General features: G+C 34.6%; 1 protein-coding gene across 1 annotated transcript; it reads right to left on the reverse strand.

Moving 5' to 3' along the window:
• Window positions 1–1379: 1379 nt before the first annotated feature.
• LOC129533288 (solute carrier family 35 member F5-like) lies at window positions 1380–24922 on the reverse strand. The gene is made up of 9 exons (XM_063705146.1): window positions 24884–24922; window positions 23404–23485; window positions 22213–22300; window positions 19216–19280; window positions 17033–17136; window positions 12993–13153; window positions 10712–10802; window positions 6760–6914; window positions 1380–5578 (listed from the first exon to the last, which is right to left on the reverse strand). The coding sequence occupies exons 1-9, from the start codon at window positions 24920–24922 to the stop codon at window positions 5503–5505; spliced, it is 861 nt and encodes a 286-aa protein (XP_063561216.1). The 3' UTR covers window positions 1380–5502.
• Window positions 24923–25349: the final 427 nt, after the last annotated feature.

Here is a 25349-nt window from a genome sequence, read left to right on the forward strand (position 1 = left end):
AGCTCCATCTCCTGGGTTCACGCCATTCTCTCGCCTCAGCCTCCCGAGCAGCTGGGACTACAGGCGCCCGCCACATCGCCCAGCTAATTCTTTGTATTTTTAGTAGAGACGGGGTTTCACTGTGTTAACCAGGATGGTCTCGATCTCCTGACCTCGTGATCCGCCCGCCTCGGCCTCCCAAAGTGCTGGGACTACAGGCGTGAGCCACCGCGCCCGGCCCAAAAGCATTTACTGTTAAGGCTGCCTCATTTTTCAGCTTTGTTGTAGTTGAGATTCTGATGTTCACCTAACAAAGTCCCTGACAAAACAGACTTCCTTCAATCCAGGTCATAATTTGAAACGTTATACAATAATGAGATTTAAGTGATGAATGGAAAGAAAAGTAGGAGACTGAAAAGATATCAGAAATTTCTATTTGTTTTTAGATTCAGAAAAATATAATTACAGGCCAACATGGGTCTGACAGAGAGGAAGGACGTCAGCAGTTACTTGAATGTAACCCCTTTCCAGCATTTCCAAAGACCTGCAATGTGCTCATTGTGATCCAAGGGCCTTGTTACCTAGTTTCTAGGTGATCTACAGAATTGAAACAACCCAGCACAACTTTATTTCTTGAGAAGATGAACCCTTAACTATGAAGGTGCACAAAGGAAGTCTTCAACTGCTCACTCACCATGGCTACAGTATTCAAATGCAACAATCATTCAGATAAATAAAACCTGTGAGAAAAAGCCAACAGGTGGGCAAGCAAAGCGGCAGTGATTCATACTTTCAGTTAACCAATTGAACAGTGGTGCTTCCTTCTAAAGAAGTTGTTCATTGATTTTTGTTTTTTAAGAAACAGAAAAGCAGCAGTATAATGAAAGAAGATTGGCTGAAGGTCTATCCAGCCTGTTAACTACGGCTTAGTACTTCCAGAATCCTGAGGAACAACACATGACCTGTGTGATGATAAGAGCACAGAACACATGAACAACCAAAAGATTCTAAGCTCAGCCTCTTTCCCTATAGTATTTACAGAATAATTTTAAATTTCAGTTTCACCTCCACTACTTCAACGATTTTACCCTGTAAATTGCTGAAGGTCTTTGTGAACTGTCGAACAGCAAAAACAAAAAGTAGAGGTATCTAGATTATAAACTTCAACCAAAAGTAGTCCTTGAGTAATTAAAATGTTACTTCATTATGTTCTTTTTAAAAGAAAATTCCTCAGAAGTCCACATTCTTTACATGCCTTCACCCTGTTGAGCTAAACAGGTCAAAAGTATAATAAACTCAACATTATTTTTAACTTGCATTATTGGTGGTGCCAAATGAGAAAAGAGCTGTTTTTGCCACTTTGGGCTGGATGATTTAAAAAAAAAAAAAAGAGAGAGAGCTGTTTGTATTTTAAATTTAATATCATAAACAATTTTTAAAGGTAATATAATATAGAAGTTCTCAGAATGAAACAAAAGGAAGGCTAAACTTCATTTTAGACTCATGGTAACACCAAAGCAATTTTAAGAATGTGAATAGGAAGCTAAACACTGCAAAGAGAATTCTTAAAAATCAGATTAGTTAAGAAATTTTGAAGAGAACTAAACTCTTCACACAGAAAACTTGAAAAGAATATTGATTAATCAAAAGCCTGTGAATCCTGGGACATACGTTTACTGATATCTATGGTGAATAGAGTCCAGGAGCAGTTGCATAATAAGTACATGTAAGGCCTAAGTTTAAGAATTGCAATTAGGAGTATTTTACATTTAATTTATAATCTTAGTAGAGGAAAAGTTCTGATGTGATTTTAAAAACAGAATCCCTTCTCACCTTACTTACTTGGTACTTTAACCATTACAAATTTATTCAGGAAAACTAAAATTATTTAAAGAAGAGACATCTAGTTCTACAGTAATCTGGCACATTCATATGTGAAAAAAATTAGAAATCACTTGATACATCTACAATACACAAATACACGTATAAACATTGTATTTTAATAATACTCTTTGTCACTTCAATTTAAATCATTCCATTATGAAAATTTCTTAATTGAAGGGAGACTATTTCTTCAAAACTCTAAATTAAACAGAGCTTTATCAATTAAGTTTACAGCAATATAGCCTTTAGAAATACATATTTCTTCATTTTATAATAATACTTCTCCTTTAAAAATTTGCCACGGTTTTTCACAGATTTAAAATACAAGGCACCTAATGCTATAAAAGAATAATACAGTAAATGTAGCGTAAGTGAACCAGATATTTTCTCAAATACTTATTCTTTTTAAAGTCCCATGAAATTTGCACAAACATGCTTGTTGTATAAATTAAACATTTTTTGTGTAGTTAATTTGCAATATTCTACAAAACCCAAAAATATAATCCACACTTATTACAGGTAGCTTATTTTAGCATTTTACCTGTCAGAAATACTTAAGAAATACTTAAGAAATACTTAAGAAATACTTAAGAAATACTTAAGAAATATGAACACTTAAGTGATTTCTTGAAAACATTTTCATAATATATTCCAGCATTTAACATGTGAAAATAAAGTCCCAGAACATTAGGATTTATTCCTTGATTAGTTCAAATGATTTCAACAGCTGAATTCCTTGAGATGTGTAAGGCAGGTTGGTCCTTTGGATGGACTGTAGACTAAAACTTCCTATAACTGTAGTGATATGTACACAGCTACATAGCAAAGTGCTTCATTATGAAAATGAAGAAAACAGGTATGAGAAAAATATATTTTAGAGTTTCAAAGAACTGAAACTGTTATTTTTCAGACTAGGCACTGAAACATTTTTTCTACAAAAACTTGCCAGAGATTGTCTCTTAGCTGTATAGTTCCATTACCAAGCTAAAAACAGAAACCACAGAAATGTGATTAGATTATAATTTCACAGTTTTAGTTTTCTATAGTTTACATTTTAAAAAGCAAATTATCTTAAGATTGAAATATCTATTTTCACTGTATACATACTTAATAACTGGATACTCAAATTTGGAGTACTAAGAACCTATGAATGTGACTTCTATAGCAATGTCAAAAGCTGACATCAACACTAAAGACTGTGTATTAGCAGTTAGTTGTACTCCTGGTATATTCCACCATTACTCCTGCAAAGACAAAGACACCTACCCAGTCTATTCTACTCTATTGCAATCCATCCTCTCTAGTCTTCACTCTCTTCTTTACACAGATCTCACTTCTAAAAATACTGAAACCTTGCTGGATATGGGTAGGTTTAAGTGTGAGTATGAGAACAATGCACAGCATACCCAAGAAAAATAATGCATAAATTACAGCATTAAAAAGCTTTCAAGAATAAAAAGTCCTCATTTAATGTCATAGGTTCTAGGAAACTGACTTTAGGTCCCCGAATAACATTTTTTCATTCAGTGTTGTTATGTTATAATGTTGATGCAAAAAAAAAAGTTTTGCTGTAATTTTGCGTAAAGTCACAGTTTATAAGAACCTACTGATGATGTTAAGTGAGGACTTACTGTAATTGTGTTTACATTTTTTTAAATTTAAAGATGGCACATAAACATATATTTAGTTCCACTTGTTCTCCAAAACCTCACTAAAAAGGAAACAAAGGGTTAAAAAAATATATTTTTTAACAGAAATAAGGTCTCACTATGTTGCCCAGGCTAGTCTCAAACTCCTGAGCTCAAGTGATCCTCCCTCCTTGGCCTCCCAAAATGCTAGGATTACAGGCATGAGTTACTATGCCCAGCCTGGAATTTTTTTCTTAAAAGGAATAAACCACATGGACAAAAAGAAAAGTAGAGAGATGAGAAAATAACAGCCAACTCTTGGTTAGCAATGGAAAAACAGGACCAGATATCTCTGTAAGGAGGGGTGAAGAAACAACTAAAAACAAGAAGACTGGTATAATGTCTATAGAAAAAGCAGACAGACACTCAGATGCCCTCTCTTACTTTTCACAGTTGGCCAAGTGCCTTTTCTCTATCCCAGGAGAAGACTTTAAGGTTTACTCTCCAAAAAGGGTAGTAACAGAGAATCTCTGGATAAGGGAAATACCAGGACGAATCCTACATAGCTCAGTTATAAGTAACAATTTTTTAGTGACAACAATATAAACACTGACTACAGATCTATCCAAAATTATGCAATAACTATACAGAGATGATGAGGAGGCCGAACTGATATGGAGACAGGAGGCATATGAGGTGGGAGCAGAGGAGGAGTAAACTTGAAAATAATCTGTCCTCATTGATCTTAGTGGGAAAGTCAGCTGAAGATGCCTAAAACCGAGAACTCATGAAACACAAGTCATAAGCGTGATACTTAGGGAGACAAGAAGGAAAATACCAAAAGAATCAGATAAGAGTTTAATTTCCTCAGAGTGGGAAGAAAATGAAAGCAGGATGAGCAGGGCAGGGAAGGGCAGGGGTAACTGCCTTGTACAAAAAGTCTTGGAGAACTAGAGCTCAAACCATGTGCAGGTATAAACTAGATTTAAAAACAGCACACTAAAGAAAAACAGAAAACCAGGACCATTAGCTGTAGGTTAGAAGCAAGTTTACCATGAGGATAACGAAACTTAATCTTCAAGCCTAATATAAGTGTTAACAACTGACAGGAGTTGTACAATGTTCTAGATAGGGAGGAAAAACTCAGTAGCAATCAAGAAACATTTCAATATAAATTGCCTAAAGATGTCTTAGAAAAACTAGAAAAATTCTAGTAGTTTATTGTGATCTTTCATTCTAAATAATCACTTTTGTACCTGCAAATGTCTTAGAAAAACTAGAAAAATTCTAGTAGTTTATTGTGATCTTTCATTCTAAATAATCACTTTTGTACCTGCAAAATCTGTATGTTACATTTAATTCAAGCTTTCATTCAGCAAAATATTAAATGTCATGTACTCTATCATCGAAGACATATAAAAGACACTATTTCTTAAAATGTAAAAAATGGAAAAATATTCCAGAAGCATTGTTAAATGACAAAGCAATGTCAGAGAATGAGGATAAACACTGTGCCAGTTATGTAAAACACACACATAAAGACTAGTATTTTCCAACCAGTATATTGTACCCCAGGATATTACATTTTTCTTTTATCATCAGAGAAAAAATATTTTTCTAAAGCATATTATTAAATAAAATGACCCTTAGCATGAATAAAAATGAGTTAAAACTTTCTGATCATTTGAGTCAGGCACTATTATACATACTTTATATTTACCAAGTATTTACTATTTTAACACCCTCATAAGGGAGGTTCTACTGTAATCCCATTTCACAAATAAGAGAGCCGGAGCATCAAGAGATTAAGAACCTTGCATAGGGCCACACAGCTAGTATGTGGAGAAGACGGAACTGGAGTCCAGGCTTTAGCCCCTTTAGCCTCTAAGGCTGTATTGCCTCTCAAACAACTAATTATAGAAAATCAACCCTTTGAATATGACACAGATAAGAACCTTATTCAATACTAAACCCAGCTCACATACAAACCTGGGCTACAGACAACAAACAGCTAAATAGCTCCATCCTCCTGAGAAACACTGTGCATAGAGATGAGACTCTCACACTGTTCGCTGTCTTCTGGAACTCTTAAGAAAAAAAAAAAGCAATAATTTTTAAGGAAAGCTTTAGAGCTGAAAAGGAACCTCAAACCTTATTTATTCCATTGGCTGAAGCTATGTGGACAGGATGCAAGTCAGTGGCAGAACCAACACTAGGATAAAATTTCCCAAGAACTTGTCCGAAGTTAGCGTTTTTTGTTTTTGTTTTTTAAATAAGAGATAGGGTCTCACTTTTTGTTTTTTAAATAAGAGACAGGGTATCACTTTGTCACCCAGGCTAAAGTGTAGTGGTGCTATTATAGTTCACTGCAGCTTTGAATTCCTGAGCTCAAGTGATCCTCCTACCTCAGCCTCCCAAGTAGCTTGGGACTACAGGTATATGCCATTGTGTCTGGGTAATTTTTTTTTTTAAATTTTCTTAGAGACAGGGTCTTGATATGTTGCCCAGGCTGGTCTTGAGCTCCAGAGTCACTGGAACCAAGTTCTTTTTATAGCAAAATGTAAAAAGCTTTCATTCTTAAAAAGAAAGAAATTGGAAAGAAAAACTGAGGAAATACTATTCTATCATGAATTATGTTCAAACCAATAAAAGTTTTCTATATTTAAGTTTGTTACGGCAAAACAGTAAACCTTTTGGTATTACCTGTGAATCATATTTTTTTAAAAAAAAAATATAGATACTAGGCAGGCAAATCACTTGTGGTCGGGAATTCAAGGCCAGCCTGGCCAACACGGTGAAACCTGCCTCTATTAAAAATACAAAAATTAGCTGGGCATGGTGGTGCATGCCTGTAATCCCAGCTACTCAGGAGGCTGAGGCAGGAGAATCACTTGAACCCAGGAGGCAGAGGTTGCAGTGAGCTGAGATCATGCCATTGCACTCCAGGCTGGGCTACAGAGCAAGACTCTGTCAAGAAAGAGAAAAAAAGAAGAAAGAGAAGAAAGAAAGAGGGAAAGAAAAGGAAAGAAAAAGAGAGAGAAAGAAAAAGAAAGAAAGAAAGAAAGAAAGAAAGAAAGAAAGAAAGAAGAAAGAGAAAGAATCTTATTACCCAAAAGATCTAAACAAATTATTTTCATCTGCCGTAACATATAAGTTATCATCTTTCAATAATTCCTCACAAAATCTCTAAAAGCTAGGCCAGCATGATGCAATTCTCAGTTATCTAGCAAACACTATTTTTAAAAATGTGTATTGGGACTAAACGTACCTCTGAATTCGATGTTTTCTGCATATAAAAGCAAATATTCTTCTGATTCCCAACATCACAGGATCCCAATTATTATAATGGCATAGGAGAGTTACAATAAAAAATGAAAAAAATACAGGGATAGCTCCTGCAAAAAATAACCAAGAAAACTGCACCTAAAAATAAAAGATAGAGGAAAAAACACACCCACAATGATCATTAAGGCAATTTTCCCCTTCAGTGTAAGTTTTCTATTTGTGAAAACTAGCAGGAATAAGAACAATGGGAAGACAAAATTAAACACTGACAATGTATTAAGTGTATTATTATTAAATAAGAATTCAAGACTTCAACTTACTATTCCATGTACCTAAATTACCAACAACAATAGTTCTTGCTTGGAAAATAAGCTAAAGGAAAGCCAAGAAAGCATACTTTCCATTTATAGGCATTGTACACTTAGAGTAGAGATATACAGTATGAAACTTTGCTCCTGCACACCATGTTGCTCATTTCTCCTTCACAGTTTGCTGCCTAGTCTCAAGTGGGTCTCTCTCCCTCAGTTTCTGAAGTCATCTTCAAAAAATGTATATTTTCATAAAAAGTTACAGTTGTAGTATGCTGTGTATGCTACAGTCCTTATGACAGTACCAAAAACAAATTAAGTGCAAATTTGACACTCAAAACTCGCTTATCTAGTAATAAATGAAAAAAGCTCAAAATGAAATAATGACCAAATAAAATAAAGAAAAAAATAGAAATATTTTTACTAAGGAATGTTAGCCAGAGAAGACAAAGCAACAAGACAAGCCTCATCAGTGATGTCAACAAGTCTGATCCTCCAATCCATCATTTATCAGGGTTGTCAAGAAAATAAAAAATATCTGTAAGTAGGGTGGAGGTATTAAAATCAAAAAGAAAAAAATAAGAAAAACAAATATATAAATAAAAAGAAAATAAAAAATAATGAGATGCCATCCAAAACAAAACTCATTCTTCCCTTTCACTGGTTCACTTTTACCATCTAGACTCAGCTAAAGATCAGAAACGATTGTCAAAGAAGCCTACACTGATCAACCACTGAGACTTAAGTGTAACACACAGGAGGTTTGCTTTAAAAATAATGATGAAAATAGTAACTTCTATCTATAAAATAGGGAAGGAAAACTGTGTTTGCCCTCTTTGAGAATTTAAAAAAAAAAAAAGGGCATGGAGTCATAGGTAAGACTCCCTCTGGTGGAAAACATATACTATTCCATTTCATAGCACCATTAGTCAGAGTAAACGAGTTTTGTGAGCATAATGTCTTTTATGAGGGAACTCACAATGCATAACACAAGAATAACAACTGACAATTTTTAACATGCATGCCCTATTTCTATGGTATTCATATGCAATGACTGAGTCAGCCTAAGAACACCCCGGAAAGAATAGTCATTAAACTGAAAAGCCTTCATTTAGTTATGAAATTACCAATATATTTTAACATATTCCTGGAATATTTGCCAGAATGACTAATAATCAGGAAAAACCATGCTGCATTTAAATTATCCAAGATCAGAAAAGGTATTAAGAAGTTATAAATAATGCGATTAAAAATGTAGATATAGTTGATAGAATTATTTCATGAATATTCAACTAAAAACCTTATTTCATAACTGAATCAAAGCAAACTTAATAAAGATAGATAAAGCCCTAGAAGACTTTAGAAGGCAAGTTCACTTTCCACAATGTAGCTGTTTATATGTTGTCTCATAATAAAAAACTTCTAATTTGATTTCCAACAAGCTAAGACAAAAGAAATGAAGCCATTTATTACAACAAAGAAAATTACCTATGTAAACAAAAATTTTTTTTCTAATTCCTAAATATATCTGAATATCAAATAGAATATGATCAAGGATGCTTTCTATTATATAAAATGATTATAAATAGATTTAAATAACCAATTTGTTTCAAGCACAATGTTAATAAATGCTAACATTTCAGAAGCTATATATAAATACAGTTAGCTAATTAAACCTAAAAACCCTAGAAAAGTAGATTTCTCTTATCATGTTTGTGTTACAGTTCTGGACACACACTGTTGCTTTTTCCAGATGGAATCTCCCTAACCTCAATCCTGACACCAACACACAGCCTGCTCCTTTAACTGACTGCCCAGTTCTAGATATGAAGACAATCAAGAACACCAAATCTTTTCTTGATTGTCTTCATATCCAGAACTGGGCAATCAGTTAAAGTTTGGTTATGTTTTTATAATTAATTGCATGTGCATACATTTCCCCGTTTTGTCTTTACCCTAAAATACTTTATTAAACAAATTATAACCATTATTGTTTGTAATGATAATTATGAAATGACTAATCATTTAATACAATTAGGTCCCCTGTGACTATTTTCTTAAAAATTCCTGAACATTAAGCTGCAATTTTTTTCAATCTACGAAAGCTTTTGTTTTTAAAATATCAGTACAATAAAGATGATTTACACAGTAGTCTACCAAAATCCTCTAACAAGTAGCACCTTCCCTGTTTCACAACCAGTTTGGTTCATATTCAGGATTATGACCTGAAGATGAAGAAGGGCCTAGATATTACTTAAATCTATAAAAGAATGATGTGTAATAATGTGCAATGTTAGTGTTATATAGAATATCCACATTCTTTGAAAATGCAAGTTATGTAAGATAATTAATTCTCAAGGAAAGAATCTCAGTTCTTTAACCATGACAAATAAGAATTTACTGATCATAAAACAAAGTTAAATATCAGTAAAGAATTATTTTATAAATAAAGAAGATATACAGCACTAAGCATATTTTGCTTTTATCTTTTTTTTTTTTTTTTTTTTTTGAGATGGATTCTTGTTCTGTTGCCCAGGCTGGAGCGCAGTGGCATGATCTTGGCTCACTGCAACCTCCGCCTCCCGGGTTCAAGTGATTCTCCTGCCTCAGCCTCCCAAGTAGCTGGGATTACAGGTGCCTGCCATCACACCCAGCTAATTTTTGTATTGTTAGTAGAGACGGGGTTTCACCATGCTGGCCAGGCTGGTCTCGAACTCCTAACATCAAGTGATCTGCCTGCCTCGGCCTCCCAAGTGCTGGGATTACAGGCGTGAGCCACTGTGCCTGGCTAAGACCTAGAGAAAAATAGGTTTAAAATTTTGATTATTGCTTGTACACATTATAAGCCTTTGGGTCTTGAAGTATTTCCCTCTTCAAATTATATTAGACTAAAACACACATACACACACACACACACACGCACACACACACACACTTCTGTGACTTAGTAGTTGCAGTTAAAAGTTAAATGCCTACATATACTGAACTGTGTGATAAATGGCTATGCTCCATCTTTCAGTGCTGGGCAACAGCATACCTCTGTTCTTCCTGCTACATTCAGGAGCACTGAATAAACTCTTCCCTTCTAGGCTGCTGGCAGCAACATCCCAGATTCTCTTTTCTGTGGTGTTAGCATTGCCAATATTTATCACGAGAATCCCCACATCCATACTAGGCCTTCAGAGAAAAGGGATGGGATACCCACTCTGCTGAGTCCAGAGAGAGATGGCTAACTTTTACTGCAAACAGCATGATTCCTGTGCTGCTCATTCAGCACAGTGTGAAGGAGCCTGTGACAGGGTTTATCGCAGAAACTAAAATGCTTGTATGATAAAATGTGACTTACCAAAGAACATCTGGAACAGAATCAGCTCAAAAACTGGAGAACTACCTATGAAGATGATGCCCTTAACTTAGAAATTTAGGGAAAAATTGGAAAAGCTAAAAATGGAAATTATCTATTTCTTCGGTACTTTCTATATTTCTATGTAGTAAAGCACCTTGGGAGAGAAAGCATCAAGTATTATTTATGTTTGTATCCTTATAATTTAATCACATCTCAACTTTCATTAGGTTTGTTTTAATAACACACCTAAAATATCTATGAATAATAAATAGTTTCCTTACCTTTTGCATACACATGTCAGCTATTATGGACAGAGGTATTGTAAGGCTTAGTGCAAGTGTGCCTATCAATGATGAGGTAAGAAAGCAGCCCCTAAAAAAAAGAAAATATACATTTCTATATTTAAAAAATTAAACGACCAAAGAAAAACACTGAACAAAGACTTTCTATCCTATAATATAGGCCTGTGAGATCAGGAGCAAAGATAAGAGGCTAGGATGGATTGAAACATAAAATATAATAAAGTTATTAAGATGATTCTCAAAGTTTTTCTTCAAATATTAAAAATACAAATATATAAGTATAAAAAGCTCAAAATATTTTATGCTATTTTCAAGATCTGTTTGCAGATATTATTCAACTTTGGGTGTATAGCTTATATTTCATTAATTTTTTTAAAAAACTGTTGAACAGTTATTACAGTTTTGTGATGATTTGTAGATAACAAAGAAAACAGCATTATTAACATTGCAGGACAATACTTCACACATAGACTTTAAGGAAGTGATAAGCAAACATGTGATTCTGTCACCAGGCAAAAATATCTCACCTTCATGAACACTAAAATCATGTGTTACTCTTTTGATTTGGCTTGGCATAAAAAAAGAAAGACTTGAATATTCTTAAAAAATATTTTCTTGTTGTTTTCCATTTTTCTAACAATTGTCCTAACCAAAAGCTAAGTAAGCTCTTTATTTTCACCTTGAATTATCAATGTGGGTATGAAATTTTGAAATATCTATCTGCATACAATTTTGTTGAATTGAAAGAAAATATTACACCCAATGGAGACAGATGAGCCATTTATAAAGACTGATAATTTGGGCATATAAGGAGAAAATGAATTATAAGCCAAGATAAAACCATAATGTATATCGTTAGGACTACAAATCCATGGAAGTTATAGGCAAGTAAAATCTAGCTCAGTATATGTCAGAATTAATAATGCTGTCCTGCAATAAAAGGGGCTATCTCTCAATAAAGTGTCACTAGAAGTAATGAACAGAGGCTGAACAACGAGTCCTTATTGATGAGGTAAAGGAAACAAGTACTTGTGGTTCCCACTACTTAGCTGCTCTGTGAAAAGAGCATTCGGGGTCAAATACAGCATATGTTCTTGGATGTTTATCATGCAGAGTACTATAATAAAAAACCTGGGAGGTAGAATTATAAAGCCTGTTTGACTTAATCCAGCTGTTAAGGTGGATCCAATTTAGCTAAAGGCTAAAGCCTTTTGTCATCTGTTAATAGTTAAGGTTAAAAAAATCGAGTATCTAAAATGTACATAACTAAAGATGAAAAAATTAATGAGCAAATGGATTATGATTTTAAAGAATTTTAGATCAGCAAAGGAGTTTAGATAAGAACATAAATTACTACAATACAAAGTAAATCTTTAAGTATTACACAAAAGAGAGTGATATGGGGGATACCAAGAAAATAGGTATTTCTTAACTGGGCAGGGAGACACAGCACTATAGGCAGAGCATTAAGGAAGACTCCACAAAAAAGTCTATTTCTGTTGCAGTCTTTTGCAAGGGAAAACTAGTTAACAGTTTCAATGGGTATGTAATAAAATTCATTTTATTCACTTATGTTTTATTCATTCTATTCATTTCAAATTTCTATTAAATAAAAATAGGACTAAGTATAAAGCTCTGTTATTTGAAAGGTCTCTCAAACTCCATACATGATACTGTCTTCAAACTATTTTAAGTTTATTATCGCATATCAGTATATTGGATATACAGCATATCAAAGTATGTTAACATCTCAAATCAATCACAGTTTAAGGTTTACATATCTGGCTCACCCATATGAAAGGTCCTGAAAATAAATAAAACAAAAACACCTATGAACAAGCAAACAGATATTCCAAAGCCTCTTAAATAAGCACCATCTCCTGGATTCTCAACTAGAACTCATGCACTCATACTTGGCATACATACCTCATATGCTTGGATATCCATTAGATAATGACTACTTTCATTTGCATAATACTCCACTTTCTAAAACATTTTTACAGATTTACACCATTCATATTCATTCTTTCATTCAACAAGTATTTATTGAGCTCCTTCTGTGGACAAGGTACTACTCCAGAATGGGCACACAGAAGTTAAAAAACAAAGTCCCTGCTCTAGTGGAGTTAAAGTATTCAGTTGTATGTGTGTTGCAGAATGGGGTGCACAGGAAGGGCCACCAGCAAACAGACAAATATAAACACTTAAAATATCCAAAAATTAATCAACTGATAATAATTGGAGAATAAACAGTACATACCACAACCACAGGAACCCTGAGAGTACTGTTCCAATAAGGCCATTAATGATAATGCACATTAATACTACTTTATTGGGAAACTCGAAGTCCTCAAATCCAGTATAATGAAGTAAAAAGAAACCTGGCCATAAGAGCAGCAGATTAAACAAACCTACAAGACCTGAACATGTATAAAAGAGACAAGAGTTAAAATTGATTTATTTATATTTTCGAAGCTTATTAACTCTAAAATCAAAATTAGATTTTGCACAAAAGCACTCTGGGAGGTTTCCTTAGCTAAAACTTCTGTTGGTTTGTTTTTAAGTCAGTCCTGTGAATAGCTCAACACCATTAAAAAAAAACTGTCTGAAGCAACTGGTGATCACTCAGTTCAACTATCCACATTGTATGGGAGCAACTACTATGGAATAAACCACTTAGGACAACTCAACAAGAAGGGTTGTTAACCTTAGCTACTGATAATATAGTGCCCTAGAACTTAAAAGAAATAACTGGTATGTATGTGTTTGTGTACTCAGCCTAAATTAATTTTGAGGAATTAGATGGTTTGCTCTCTGATTCAATTATTTATGTCCAAAACACTTGTGCTTTGCGAGCAATAATGGAAGAAGGTTCCAAAGGAGATAAAACTCTTGGTTCCTGCATTCCCAGACCTCTAACTAGTTAGTGAGAAAGTATGTACACACAAAGAGCTATTCAACGTATGAGCAAAGTACCACTGACTAGTTATTAAGGAAAGCCATCCCACATAGTGGTTAAGTGTGTGCTCGGCAGTCTGACTGCCTGGGTCCAATCCCAGCTCTATATATCACTCAATAGTAGTGCAAGCCTTATACCTCTTTAAGCCTCAGTTTTCCAATCTATAAGCATAAAATAACATTTAATAATATTTAATTAGGTTTCTGGGAAGATTAGACAAAACACATAAAATATAGCATAGTATCTGGCACATGGTAAGCACTTAATAAAAGTTAGCTAATATTATTATAGAAATTAAGTTTATATATGACTATATACATGTAAAAGTAAAGAATATAAAGAAAAAAGATTACAATTCTATAATAAATTTTGTTGTACTTCCTATACAGTTTATGTCACAAATTTGCTATATGATTTATGTAACTATACAGCTTTCTTAAAAGAAAATTAAATTACAGTAGATATATAATTGATACTTACTATGTCACCTAAATAATAAACCAGTCATTAGGATGCCTAGTTAAATCTTAACAGGGCAGGAGCACCCACTCTCTGTCTGATGCTAAAGACTCACAGCCACCCCACTTCTGTGAAGGGAGGCAAATAAGTCTGCCTTTCCCAGCAAGTTCCCACCCTCCACTCCACCCCATCTTCTGCAGCTCATGACTAACTGATGGAGGCTTTACGAGGCCAGCCATCACGACTCAAGGCCCAGACATATTAGCTGCTCTCCCTCTGCTCCCCGCCTCAGTACCTGCAATGAATTGGGCCAAACCTCAGTTATACTTGTGCGTCACACGGTTCTTTCCCCTTCTCTATCTTGCTTCCTTCACTGCAAGTTTTTCCTTCAGTGAACTCCCCACAAAAAATCACCCACACAAATTCCCCATCTCATATCCTGTTTTAGGGAGCCCAACTATTATGGTTTGGCTCTGTGTCCCCACCCAAATCTCATCTTGACTTGTAATCCCCACGTGTCAGGGAGGGACCTGGTGGGAAGTGACTGGATCGTGGGGGTGGTTTCCCCCATGCTGTTCCCATCATAGTGAGTTCTTACAAGATTTGATGGTTTTAAAGTGTTTGGCAGTTCCCTCTTCTCAAGTTCTCTCTCTTGCCAGTGTGTAAAACATGCCTTGCTTCCCATTCACCTTACGTCATGATTGTAAGTTTCCTGAGGCCTCCCCAGCCATGCAGAACTGTGAGTCAATTAAACCTCTTTTGTTTATAAATTACCCAGTCTCAGGTAGTTCTTTATAGCAGTGTGAAAACAGACTAATACACCAACTTACATCTATTGATTAAAAAAACAACAACAAAAGAACACATATACAGCAAGGACACATGACCTAAAATGCTTAAATAACATTACAAAGTTGTTTTAATGAAACACCAAAATGTGGCATTACCAAGATCTAAATCTATTTTCTAGTCCCTGAAGTGCTGAGTCTATGAAATCCCACATAAATTAACATCCTTTGACCTAGAGACAAAAGTCCCAATGACCCCACCTATTCCCTCGACTGCCCAGAATCTGGCACCACATGCCTTTCTGTTCTTCTTCCACAAAGCGAAGTTCCAGCACAATCATTCAGATCTACTCACTGCTCCCTGTTAAGCCTCTGCTCACACTCCCTTGCCTGAAGAGCCCCCAACATCCCAATCCTAACTTCTCCAAATCCTGTCTATTCTAAAGCCCAGGGCAGATCAATATTGCTTTACATATCACATCACATATGAACAGGACCAACACAAGCCACATGTCTATATGCACTCTCCCTAATATGAGTAAATTAAGCAATTTTTCTTGCAAGTTGTCAATGTATAAATTTTTAAAAAGTACCACTGACCCAACCATCTACCTACAACACTAAAAAAAACTAGCACTTTATTCCATTCCAAATAAAATTTTCTATGACTCTCAAATGAAATATCATTAAAATTATCTTTTCTTTTTTAAGAGACAGCATCTTACTCTGTTACCCAGGCTAGAGTGCAGAGACACAATCATAGCTCACTGCAGACTCGAACTCCTGGAATCAAGTGATTCTCCTGCCTCAGCCTCTCATGCAGCTGGGATTACAAACACATGTAACCAAACCTGGCTATTATGCTATATTTCTTGAATTCTATATTTAAAAAGAATTTAAGCAATCATTCAGCCTCATGGCTTTTCAAACATTTTATTTTTGTTAGTCTTTAGGTACAAGTATTTAATCTATGTTTAGTTTTAAAATAGTCTTTTTAAAAAAAAATTAAATAGAAATGCAGTCTCCCTATGTTGCCCAGGCTGATCTTGAATCCCTGGCTTTAAGCAGTCCTCCTGCCTCAGCCTCTCAAAGTGCTGGGATCACAGGCGTGAGCCACAATGTCCAGCCATAAGAAAAATCTTTACTATAAATTAAATTCTAATGCAAAATGCTCAACAAAGTAGAGCTGTTCCACAGGTGAAGCAGCAAAGGAGTCCAAGAACTAGACCCCTGCATGCAACTGTATTTCCTTCCAACTATCACAGAAGCCTACCTATTCCCTAAATCTCAGTTTAGAGGCCATTCATCTAGTCCAATTTCCTCATATTTCAGATGCCTATGAGATAAATAAAGTTACAACAGCTGGATTCCAGGTCTCCTGACTCCTTGTAAGCTGCACTTTGAACTCTTATCATGGAGCTTCTTTATTTATTTATATTCAGATATCTTTTGAAAGATTATCTTGTCAATGTGTTCTTCGTCTGCAGTCCTACAGATATCGCAAGTTCTTTCCTGAACTGATGTCAGGCAAAGGAAAATTTATAAACCATATCCAGAAACTATAATTGGGTAATTTGAGAATGAATCTATGTTATAAAAGTGTCTGTGTCTTAAAGATAAAATGCAAATGAAAAGCATTTAAATGGCCCACAATTTTTAATGTACATAAGTACATAGACTGCGACAGCATTAAACATATAATTCGGGGGCAGTCTCCCCAGTCCTTTGCTAACTATTCAAAAATGGCAAAATGTAAAATATAGCAGGTAAACTCTCACATGCTCATAAGAGCATAAATCTGTCCTATCAGTGAGATAAATATCTGACTTGCAGTCTGAAGACATCAATTTGAAAAAAGTGTTAGGAGTTTCTTTCTGTCTCACACTGGGGAGATGGGCACTCCCTCATAGGTGCACAACTATGCAGGATAAAGTAAGGAAAACATTGGGACTGGCCTTCATAATCTTTAAATGGTTTTAAAGAATCATACGGAAGAAAAAAAAAGGCTTCCCTATTCCCTCCAAAAAAACAAAAGCAAAACCCTGTGTTAATCATTTAGAGTAAATAGCCTCCCAAGTTACATATATTCTTATCAAAGAACATTGGAATATCCAACTTGTCTTCTCTATCTACTTTTCTCTTAATCATAACAATATAGACAGCATAGAGCATGGCTCCAGCAAGAGACCAAATGGAACCTGTAAAAATGGACGTGATTTAAAGCAATCACTCATTAGCTCATTCAATATACGCTTAAAATCCAATAATGTGTCAGATAATATTGCAAGAATATACAAAAGTGAAAAGATATATAATGATATAAATCACCTTTATACTGATATAAAGATATATAATGAAAAGGTATAGCCTACCCCATCCAAGTCTTCTAGGAGTACAGGAAGGAGTTTAATGTGTTAACAAATAAATGCAAAAGCATTCACCTCAATGATCCGACCAAAACCTATACATATTATAATAATACAACTCCAAAGTAACACTTTGTTTTTAATTTAGAAATGCATGTTTCTTATTTTACCCTACATAAACAATCTTGACACCTGGCATTTTCCAACTTAACAAATGTTTTTTTCCATCACTAAGCTGTTGCTTGTATTGTCTTCCTTACCCCCATATACCATTCTTAATATGTATTGCACTACCACTCCCATCTTAAAGGCTCTGTTAAAGTTCCATTTCTTCCACAAAGCATCCTCTTTCTAATCGGCTGTATTTCTGTCCTGTCTTCTGTTTTAGACAATACTTACTATTGTCAAGTATGGTATTAGTTTAATCCCTAGTAGCTTCATTTTATAAATCTCATATTGTTCCAAATCAAGAACTCCTTGAAAACTGCAAACACATAATTTATACTTTTTAATGTTCCGAAATAGCTAACATAATACAGATCTCACAGTACATGAATAATAAATACTGATTCTCTTTATTAACTCTCAAAAACATTTAAACTTTTCCAAACAGCTAAATAATGTTCTGCCAAGTGGTCATATTCAATACTTTAATCAATTATTCAAAAGACGAATGTTTTATTACATTTTTTTTATTATTTTCAAACTTTTTTTAAAGCTAAGGAAAAGCCTGTCAACAAAATCTTGCATACACATGCACATACCAAATACATACATTGTTTTATATACACAAAGCTGCTCTGGGTGAGAAAGAGGTGAGGAGGTTCAAAGCACAGCTCACTGGGTAGTAGCTAGGAATAATTCAGAAAGCATTGTTCTATTCAATAAACCTCAAATATCTAAAGAAGTATTCAAAGAGAAATAATTAATCTAGGTTTATTTTTTATTATGAGGTCTCACTATGCTGCCCAGGCTGGTATTGAACTCCTGGCCTCAAGCGATCCTCCCATCTTGGCCTCCCAAAGCACTGGGATAACAGGCATGAGTCACCATGCTCAGCCCAGCTAGGTTCTGATTACTTTTGTTTTTGTTAAGTCTAAGCAATGGATCAAAATCTAAGTGTTCACCATAGCAGTAACTATGAATCAAGAATCAAGAGTAAATGACAATATTCGTGGGTGAAGATATGACAGCAACAGGAAATTTGTATAGCCTCAAAGTATCCCCCACAAGATGCTTATTACTTACAGTGGGAAATATTAGTAACTTTACACTGGAGTAGGGTGGTTAATTTTAACCACCTTAAAATTAACATTACCAGCAACAGGACAAATCAATATCATGTGCCTTTTGGTAGAATGCACTGATCAGGAAACAATATCACTTCCATTATATTCTTACCAAAAATGCACAACCTCAATTTAACCAAAGAAAATGTCAGACAAATGCAAATTGAGGAACATTCTACAAACCAACTAGGTGGTACCCTACAAAAGTGTCAAGGTCATAAAAGACAAGAAGACTGAGGAACACTTCTGCATTTAAAGGAAACTAAGGAAACACGACAATTAAATGCAATAAATGATCCTGGATCAGAAAAAGAACATTAGTGGAAAAAATGGCAAAATTTGAAAAGGCTTTATAGATAACAGTATCATAATCAACGTTAATTTCTGATTTTTATAACTGTATAATATTTATGTAAGTTGTTAACATTTGAAAAATCTGGGTGAAGGCTATGAGAATTCACTAAACTATTTACGCATGTTTTTATGTTATTTCCAAAGGAAAAGTTCAAAAAAAAAACACCCTGCTAGTGCCTACCCTTCGTACGTTCATCTGTGCACATGAGCGCGCACATGTAACTTTCTTGTTTACTCTAACAGAGAGAATCCAGAGTCAAGTACTTACCTATTGTATCTCTTCCAGCAGATTTTTCAGACCCTGACAGGTTTACCAGTACAACACCTCCAATGCTATGAGAATAACAGTCATTAATGATGAGCTAAAGAATTCTGAAAAGGCTAATCATAAAGATAAAAATTATTTATAAGTGATCAAGACTAATCTCAACTTTGGGTAAAACTATCAAATAATTTAGCAATTTCAATAATAATATCTAACAATATCAATATAATATAGTGTTATATTTGTATTAACTCATTTAATCCTCACAAAATGTACAATATTATACCTTATAAGGAAGTCTTATTACTGCCATTCCCATTTTACATGTGAAAGCTAATACACAAAGAGGTAAGGTAACTTGACCAAGATCACATAGCCGAGACTGAAATACAGGCAGTTTTACTCCAGAGTCCAGTGCTTTTATGTGCTATGCTATCCACTGTCTTTCAGTTAAGAATGAATTAACCAACTTGTCATCCCTTTCCAATCTTTCTTTTGGATTATACAAATATATCAAACCCATATAAATCCACCAATGGTACTACTCTTGCTTATTGGTAAAATCTAAATTAACAGTAAAACTATCCTTGCGTGCTTAAACAATTTCACTAATCTCATGATTTTAGTGGATAAAAATAAGACTGAATTAAGGATGTAGAGATATCAGAGGTCATTCATAAACTCAATTGTTATTTTCTGGGCATCTAATATGGGCAAAGCACTGGGCTACAGAAGTGAACAATACAGATGTGGTTCCTGTCCTCAGGGAACTCTTTACATTGTCTATTTCTATGAATCTTATAAATTGTAACACGTTTTCAAGTAGATGAGATATTGCTAATTAAAAAAAAAATTAGCCTAATTCTCTCACCCTGATGAGAAAGACCAGTGTGGCAGTGGGAGAGGAAGATGAAAGAAAATATGTATTCCCTTACGGAAAGATGTCATCAGAACTCAAGTGTAGTCCTTACACTAAATATGCAAACCCTTCAATTAAATCATCACAATTTTCTGTAATAATCACTGTTCATATTCAGATTCAGCTATTATTTATTGAGTATCCACAATATATTAGAAACCAGGGATTTTGTTTCCATTTAAATGATGATGATTATGATAATGGCTAAATATAGTGAGCACCTCCTGTTGTGTATCAGACATTGTTCCAAGCACTTTAGAACTTCTACTCATTTAATCCTCATAATAATCCTATGAGAGAAATCCTATTATTATCCCCAATATACAGATGAGAAAATTGGCACAGAAATGTAAGGAACTTGTTCAAGATCTCAAAACTAGTAATGATGGAGATGGGATTGGATTCCAAGTTGTTTGGCTTGAGGCCACACTCTTGTCTCTCAATTGATGAAATGAGATTTCTTTGCTTAGATTCCCTTCAAGATTGTTGCTATGTAAAATTCTTTTTATAGCCTCAGAAATTGAATCTCTTAGTAAAATGCCAATTCAAAACAAAATATTAAACAATGTTTAATACATAATTCTTAAGAACATATACTTACTCAAAAAATTTCTAAGTAACACTTTTTTTAAAGGTACAGATAGTAAATATTTTAGGCTTCTGGGCCACATGGTATTGCAATTCAGCTCTGCCTCTGTAGTGCTAAAATGGCCATAGACAATTTGCAAATAGATGAGAATGGCTGTGTTCTAATACAATCTGATTTACAAAACCAGCAGCTGACCCAACATAGTTTGCCAACCTCTGTTCATCTACCTACTTTAATGAGAAGAAGTAATGTACTCTGTCAAAATACTTACAAGTTCAATATTTTATATCCATTTCCTTCTTTATCAAGTCTTTATTAAGATACCACGAAGAAAAGTTATAAATTAGCACATATTTTAAATAAAGTTAAATAAAACCTCATTTACTTCTCCAATACAAACATATTTCCCTAATGCAAAAATTTGCTCGGCTTAAAACATTAGTAAACCATGTAAAAGAATAAATCCCTAGTGGCCATAAAGTCTAAATGATAAATTAGTTGGATCAACCAGCTGCCCATTGGAGCAACCGTGGTTAATTTACCCTTATAACTAAAAAAGAAAAACATTTAATATTAAGAGCTACCAGTCTTCTATGATTGCCCAATACCAGACACTTCATAGCTATTACCACTAAACTTTAAAACAAGGCTGCAAGGTAAAATAGATAATATCATTTTCTCAACTAGGAAACCCTTTCAGAGTTTAAGGAAACTGCCCCAGGGCAAACAGCAGAGCTCTTATTCAATCTCAGCTTTGATAACCAAGAAACACTACTCTCCATCAAATCATCCTGCTACCTTCTCTGATTTTGTTTCATAAAATAAGTTTTATTAAACCAACACATCTTTTTTCAATACTGTCTATGGGCAAAGCCCTATGCTAGGTCTTTGATGACACAAATATAAAACAAGGCTATGGCCTTCAAGGGTTTACAAACCAGTAGGGAAGACAAGACAAACATACACAAAGTTAAATTAAAATATTTAAGTATAGTTATCACCAACACTCATATTATGCAGTAGTGCAAAACTGCCAAATGAATTATACAGAAAATAACTGAAACATCACCTGAGGCTTAGACAATTAGAGAAAACTGAATGTTAGCTTTCTAAGAGAAGTAGAAAAAGGAGAAATAAAAATCAAAACAAAGAGGGGAAATTGCCTTAAGAAAAAGAAATAGAAACTTGGGAGATTATGAGGATTAAGCTGCCACATTAAGTGTGAACGTCAGTCCAATACTTGATGAGTCTGCAGACACATGAATGGGAACCAAAGCAGCCTTGGGGTTTTCCCTCTGGTTACCCTACCCAGGAAGGTTTAGAAACCTAGTGCAGGATGTGACAGGGCTAAGTAGCATCATGTCCACTTAAAGCCTTCTTTTATCCACATCTTTCTTTGCTCTTACAATACAAACTACCCTGGTGCCACTATCAGAAATTGTAATATTGTATTTTTAAGCAGAGTAAACTAGCTATCACACTATATGCTTACCTTAAAATTACAGCTAATAGTTTAGAAAGGGTAAATCTATCTCCACTGTTACTTGGAAATACTGCAGCAAGGATTAAGGTAAAAAGTCCTATGAGGAGAAAAGAATTTAAAAATGGTACATGAGTTTAAATACTGTCAACATTTTTACTACCAACTTCATTGTTTAAATAAGCAAATTATATACCTACCTTTCAAATTATTTTTGTCACTCTTAACTAAGAAAATGACTGCAGTTAAGTAATGACTAGACTGAAATGTTTAAAGTTCATGCATAAAATAGCCTCCAAACTAAACCATGTTTATTTCAACAGTACAGATCAAGTACAGTTCTATTTATTTTAAACTAATAGGAAACTTAAATCTTATTCAGAGTAACAAGCTGACTTCATCATAATCAAGCCTGTGTCCCTAAAGTTATTTTTATAGCTTTAAAAATACTTTTGTCTTCCAGATTTGAAAGGTGATTCAATCTTAAAAATAAAACACCTATCATAGGGCAAATTATAGTTCTGAAATAAGCAATTACATTTTAGCCAAAGGGTCTAGAAAAAGATCTCTGGAAAGGATGTGTGAAGGGAAAGGCAACTACAATACAAAAGGCCAGCCTATAAAACTGTAATATGTTGTTATATAAAAAATATTGTAAAGTATTTGAAGGAACATAAATAGCACAGGCTAAGGCATGAAACTACAGTCATGCTTAACAACAGGGATAAATACAGAGAAAATGTGTGTCGTTAGGCAATGTCATCCTTGTGCCACCATCATAGAGCATACTCACACAAACCTAAATGGTATAGCCTACTACACAGCTAGGCTATATGCTATAAGCCTATTGCTTGTAGGCTACCAACTTGTATGGCATGCTACTGTATTGAATACTGTAGGCAACTGTAACACAATGGTAAGTATTTGTGTATCCAAACATATTTAAACATAGAAAAGGTACAGTAAAAATACAGTATTATAATCTTATGGGACCACCATCGTATATGCAGTCTGTTGTAGACTGAAACATCATATGCAGCACCTGACTGTATACAGATTAAAAGGCAGTTATAATAGACTAATGTATATTACAACTAATGTAAGAAGCTATAACAAGATTAAAATGTTGTACATGTACACATATATATACCAGAAATACATACACTGATTTATAATGCAGATTTTTAAAGACAAATTTCTTACCGGAAGTTGAAGATAAAATATTAACTATAGCAACTTGTGTGTCTGAAAGTGCTTCTTGATATGACAAATTTGCCAAAAACCACTAAAGAAAAAGAAAACCAAAGTGAACCCTAATGAAAGACATGTTTACATCTGTCATTACCATTCAGAATTCCCTTTTTTGTTCTCCTCCTAAATACCGTTCTCACAAGATGTTTTAAAAGCTGCTTTGTATTGAAAAAATCACAGGCTCCCAAAAAAGACAAACATTTATAATCAGACCTATGACCATGCTACCCAATTGCCCTTAAAATTTAACAATAGTTGGTTAACAATTAGCATTCAGGTTTTTTTTTATGAGTAAAATCAAGTATCAAATCAATTTAAAAATTTGCTTTATCTAGGCTGCGTGTAGTGGCTCATGCCTGTAATCCCAGTACTTTGGGAGGCTGAGGTGGGTGGATTGCTTGAGCCCAGAAAGACCAGCCTGGGCAACACAGTGAAACTCCATTTCTACAAAAAAAAAATACAAAAATTAGCCAGGCATGGTAGTGCACACCTGTAATCCCAGCTACTCAGGAGGCTGACGTGGGAGGATTACTTGAGCCTGGGAGATTGAGGCTGCAGTGAGGCATAACTGCCTCACTGCACTTCAGCCTAGGTGACAGAGAGACCATTTCTCAAAAAAAAAAAATTGCTTTATCTAAGTACTGCTGACACTCTGTTAAGTTTATCTAAATCATATTTAAATTTGAGAAAATTCTCCAACATTAGAATATATACAGATGAATACAGCATAATGAGAAATCTATTAAACCAGATGATGTGCATGGATATGGATGGACCTAGCTAGCTAGCTGGATTGAAAAATAAAAGGCTATATTTACTTTGGAAATTTAGAAATGTCCTATGAAAATGATAATTTATTGATTAATTGTGATTGCTTTTCTGAATCTCAGTTTGGAGACACAACCCAAAGAGTTCTCATAACTTTGGATACAGTGAAGGAAGTTTTCCAGCTATCAGGACTTTTTTTAAAAAATTCTTTCTTCTCTTCCACTTATCTAGGTTAGGATGGAGAATAAGAAATAATACTTTTTTTGATGAAAGTTGGCAGGATGTGTGTGTGTCCAAAGTTCAGTAATTTTCACCGATAATTCATCCATTTTTTTGTGGATAACACTTTTTTACTATCTGAAACAATGCTACTATGAATATCTTAATTCTAGTACACACCTGCCACCTGGTGCATAAGTACATGAGTGTCACCAAAGCATATACTAAGAGGTAGATTGCTGGGTCAAGCAAACTAAACTAATGGCTGGTTTTTGGTGTCTCTGTTACTTACACTGGTTGACTCGAAGAGTTATTCCACCAAATGACTTATCTCTATTAAGAGAAGGACATCTCTCGATCTCTCTCAGAGCTTGTGGCTGAGTAGTTTTACACTAGTATTTACATTGCAAAGAAGTAGTAGAGACACATGATTGTAGAGCACTACCAGAACGCAGCAGATGGCTGAGAGCCTAGTAGTCTCCATTCAGTCCATACTGTACTCAAGGCTGAAGCCAGAATGAAACTGTGGCAACGTGGTTCTGATTCCATCTGCAATCCTTTGATTTCCTAGATAATTTCACATGCCTATCTAGATAGGTCTCGAACTCCTGACCTCAGGTAGTCGACCCACCTCAGCCTCCCACCGTGCTGAGATTACAGGCATGAGCCACCACGACCTGCTAGGAGTTCACGCTTTAGTTGGGGAAAATATACAACAAGCAAGCCAATTTTTAAAAAGAGAACTGCAATTAGAGTTAAATGCTACAAAGACAATCTCACAGGAAGATGGGATGTAGAATGATAAGGCTCTCAGAATAGTAAGAGAAACTATTGCTTCTTACGATGTTTGTCTTTCTTTGTATCAGTGCTCAGCTGAGTCTGCAGTGCTTCAGAGGCAGCTTTCATTTTAT

The sequence above is a fragment of the Gorilla gorilla genome, chromosome 3 (assembly GCF_029281585.2).
Source record: "Gorilla gorilla gorilla isolate KB3781 chromosome 3, NHGRI_mGorGor1-v2.1_pri, whole genome shotgun sequence".
Taxonomy (NCBI): Eukaryota; Metazoa; Chordata; class Mammalia; order Primates; family Hominidae; genus Gorilla; species Gorilla gorilla.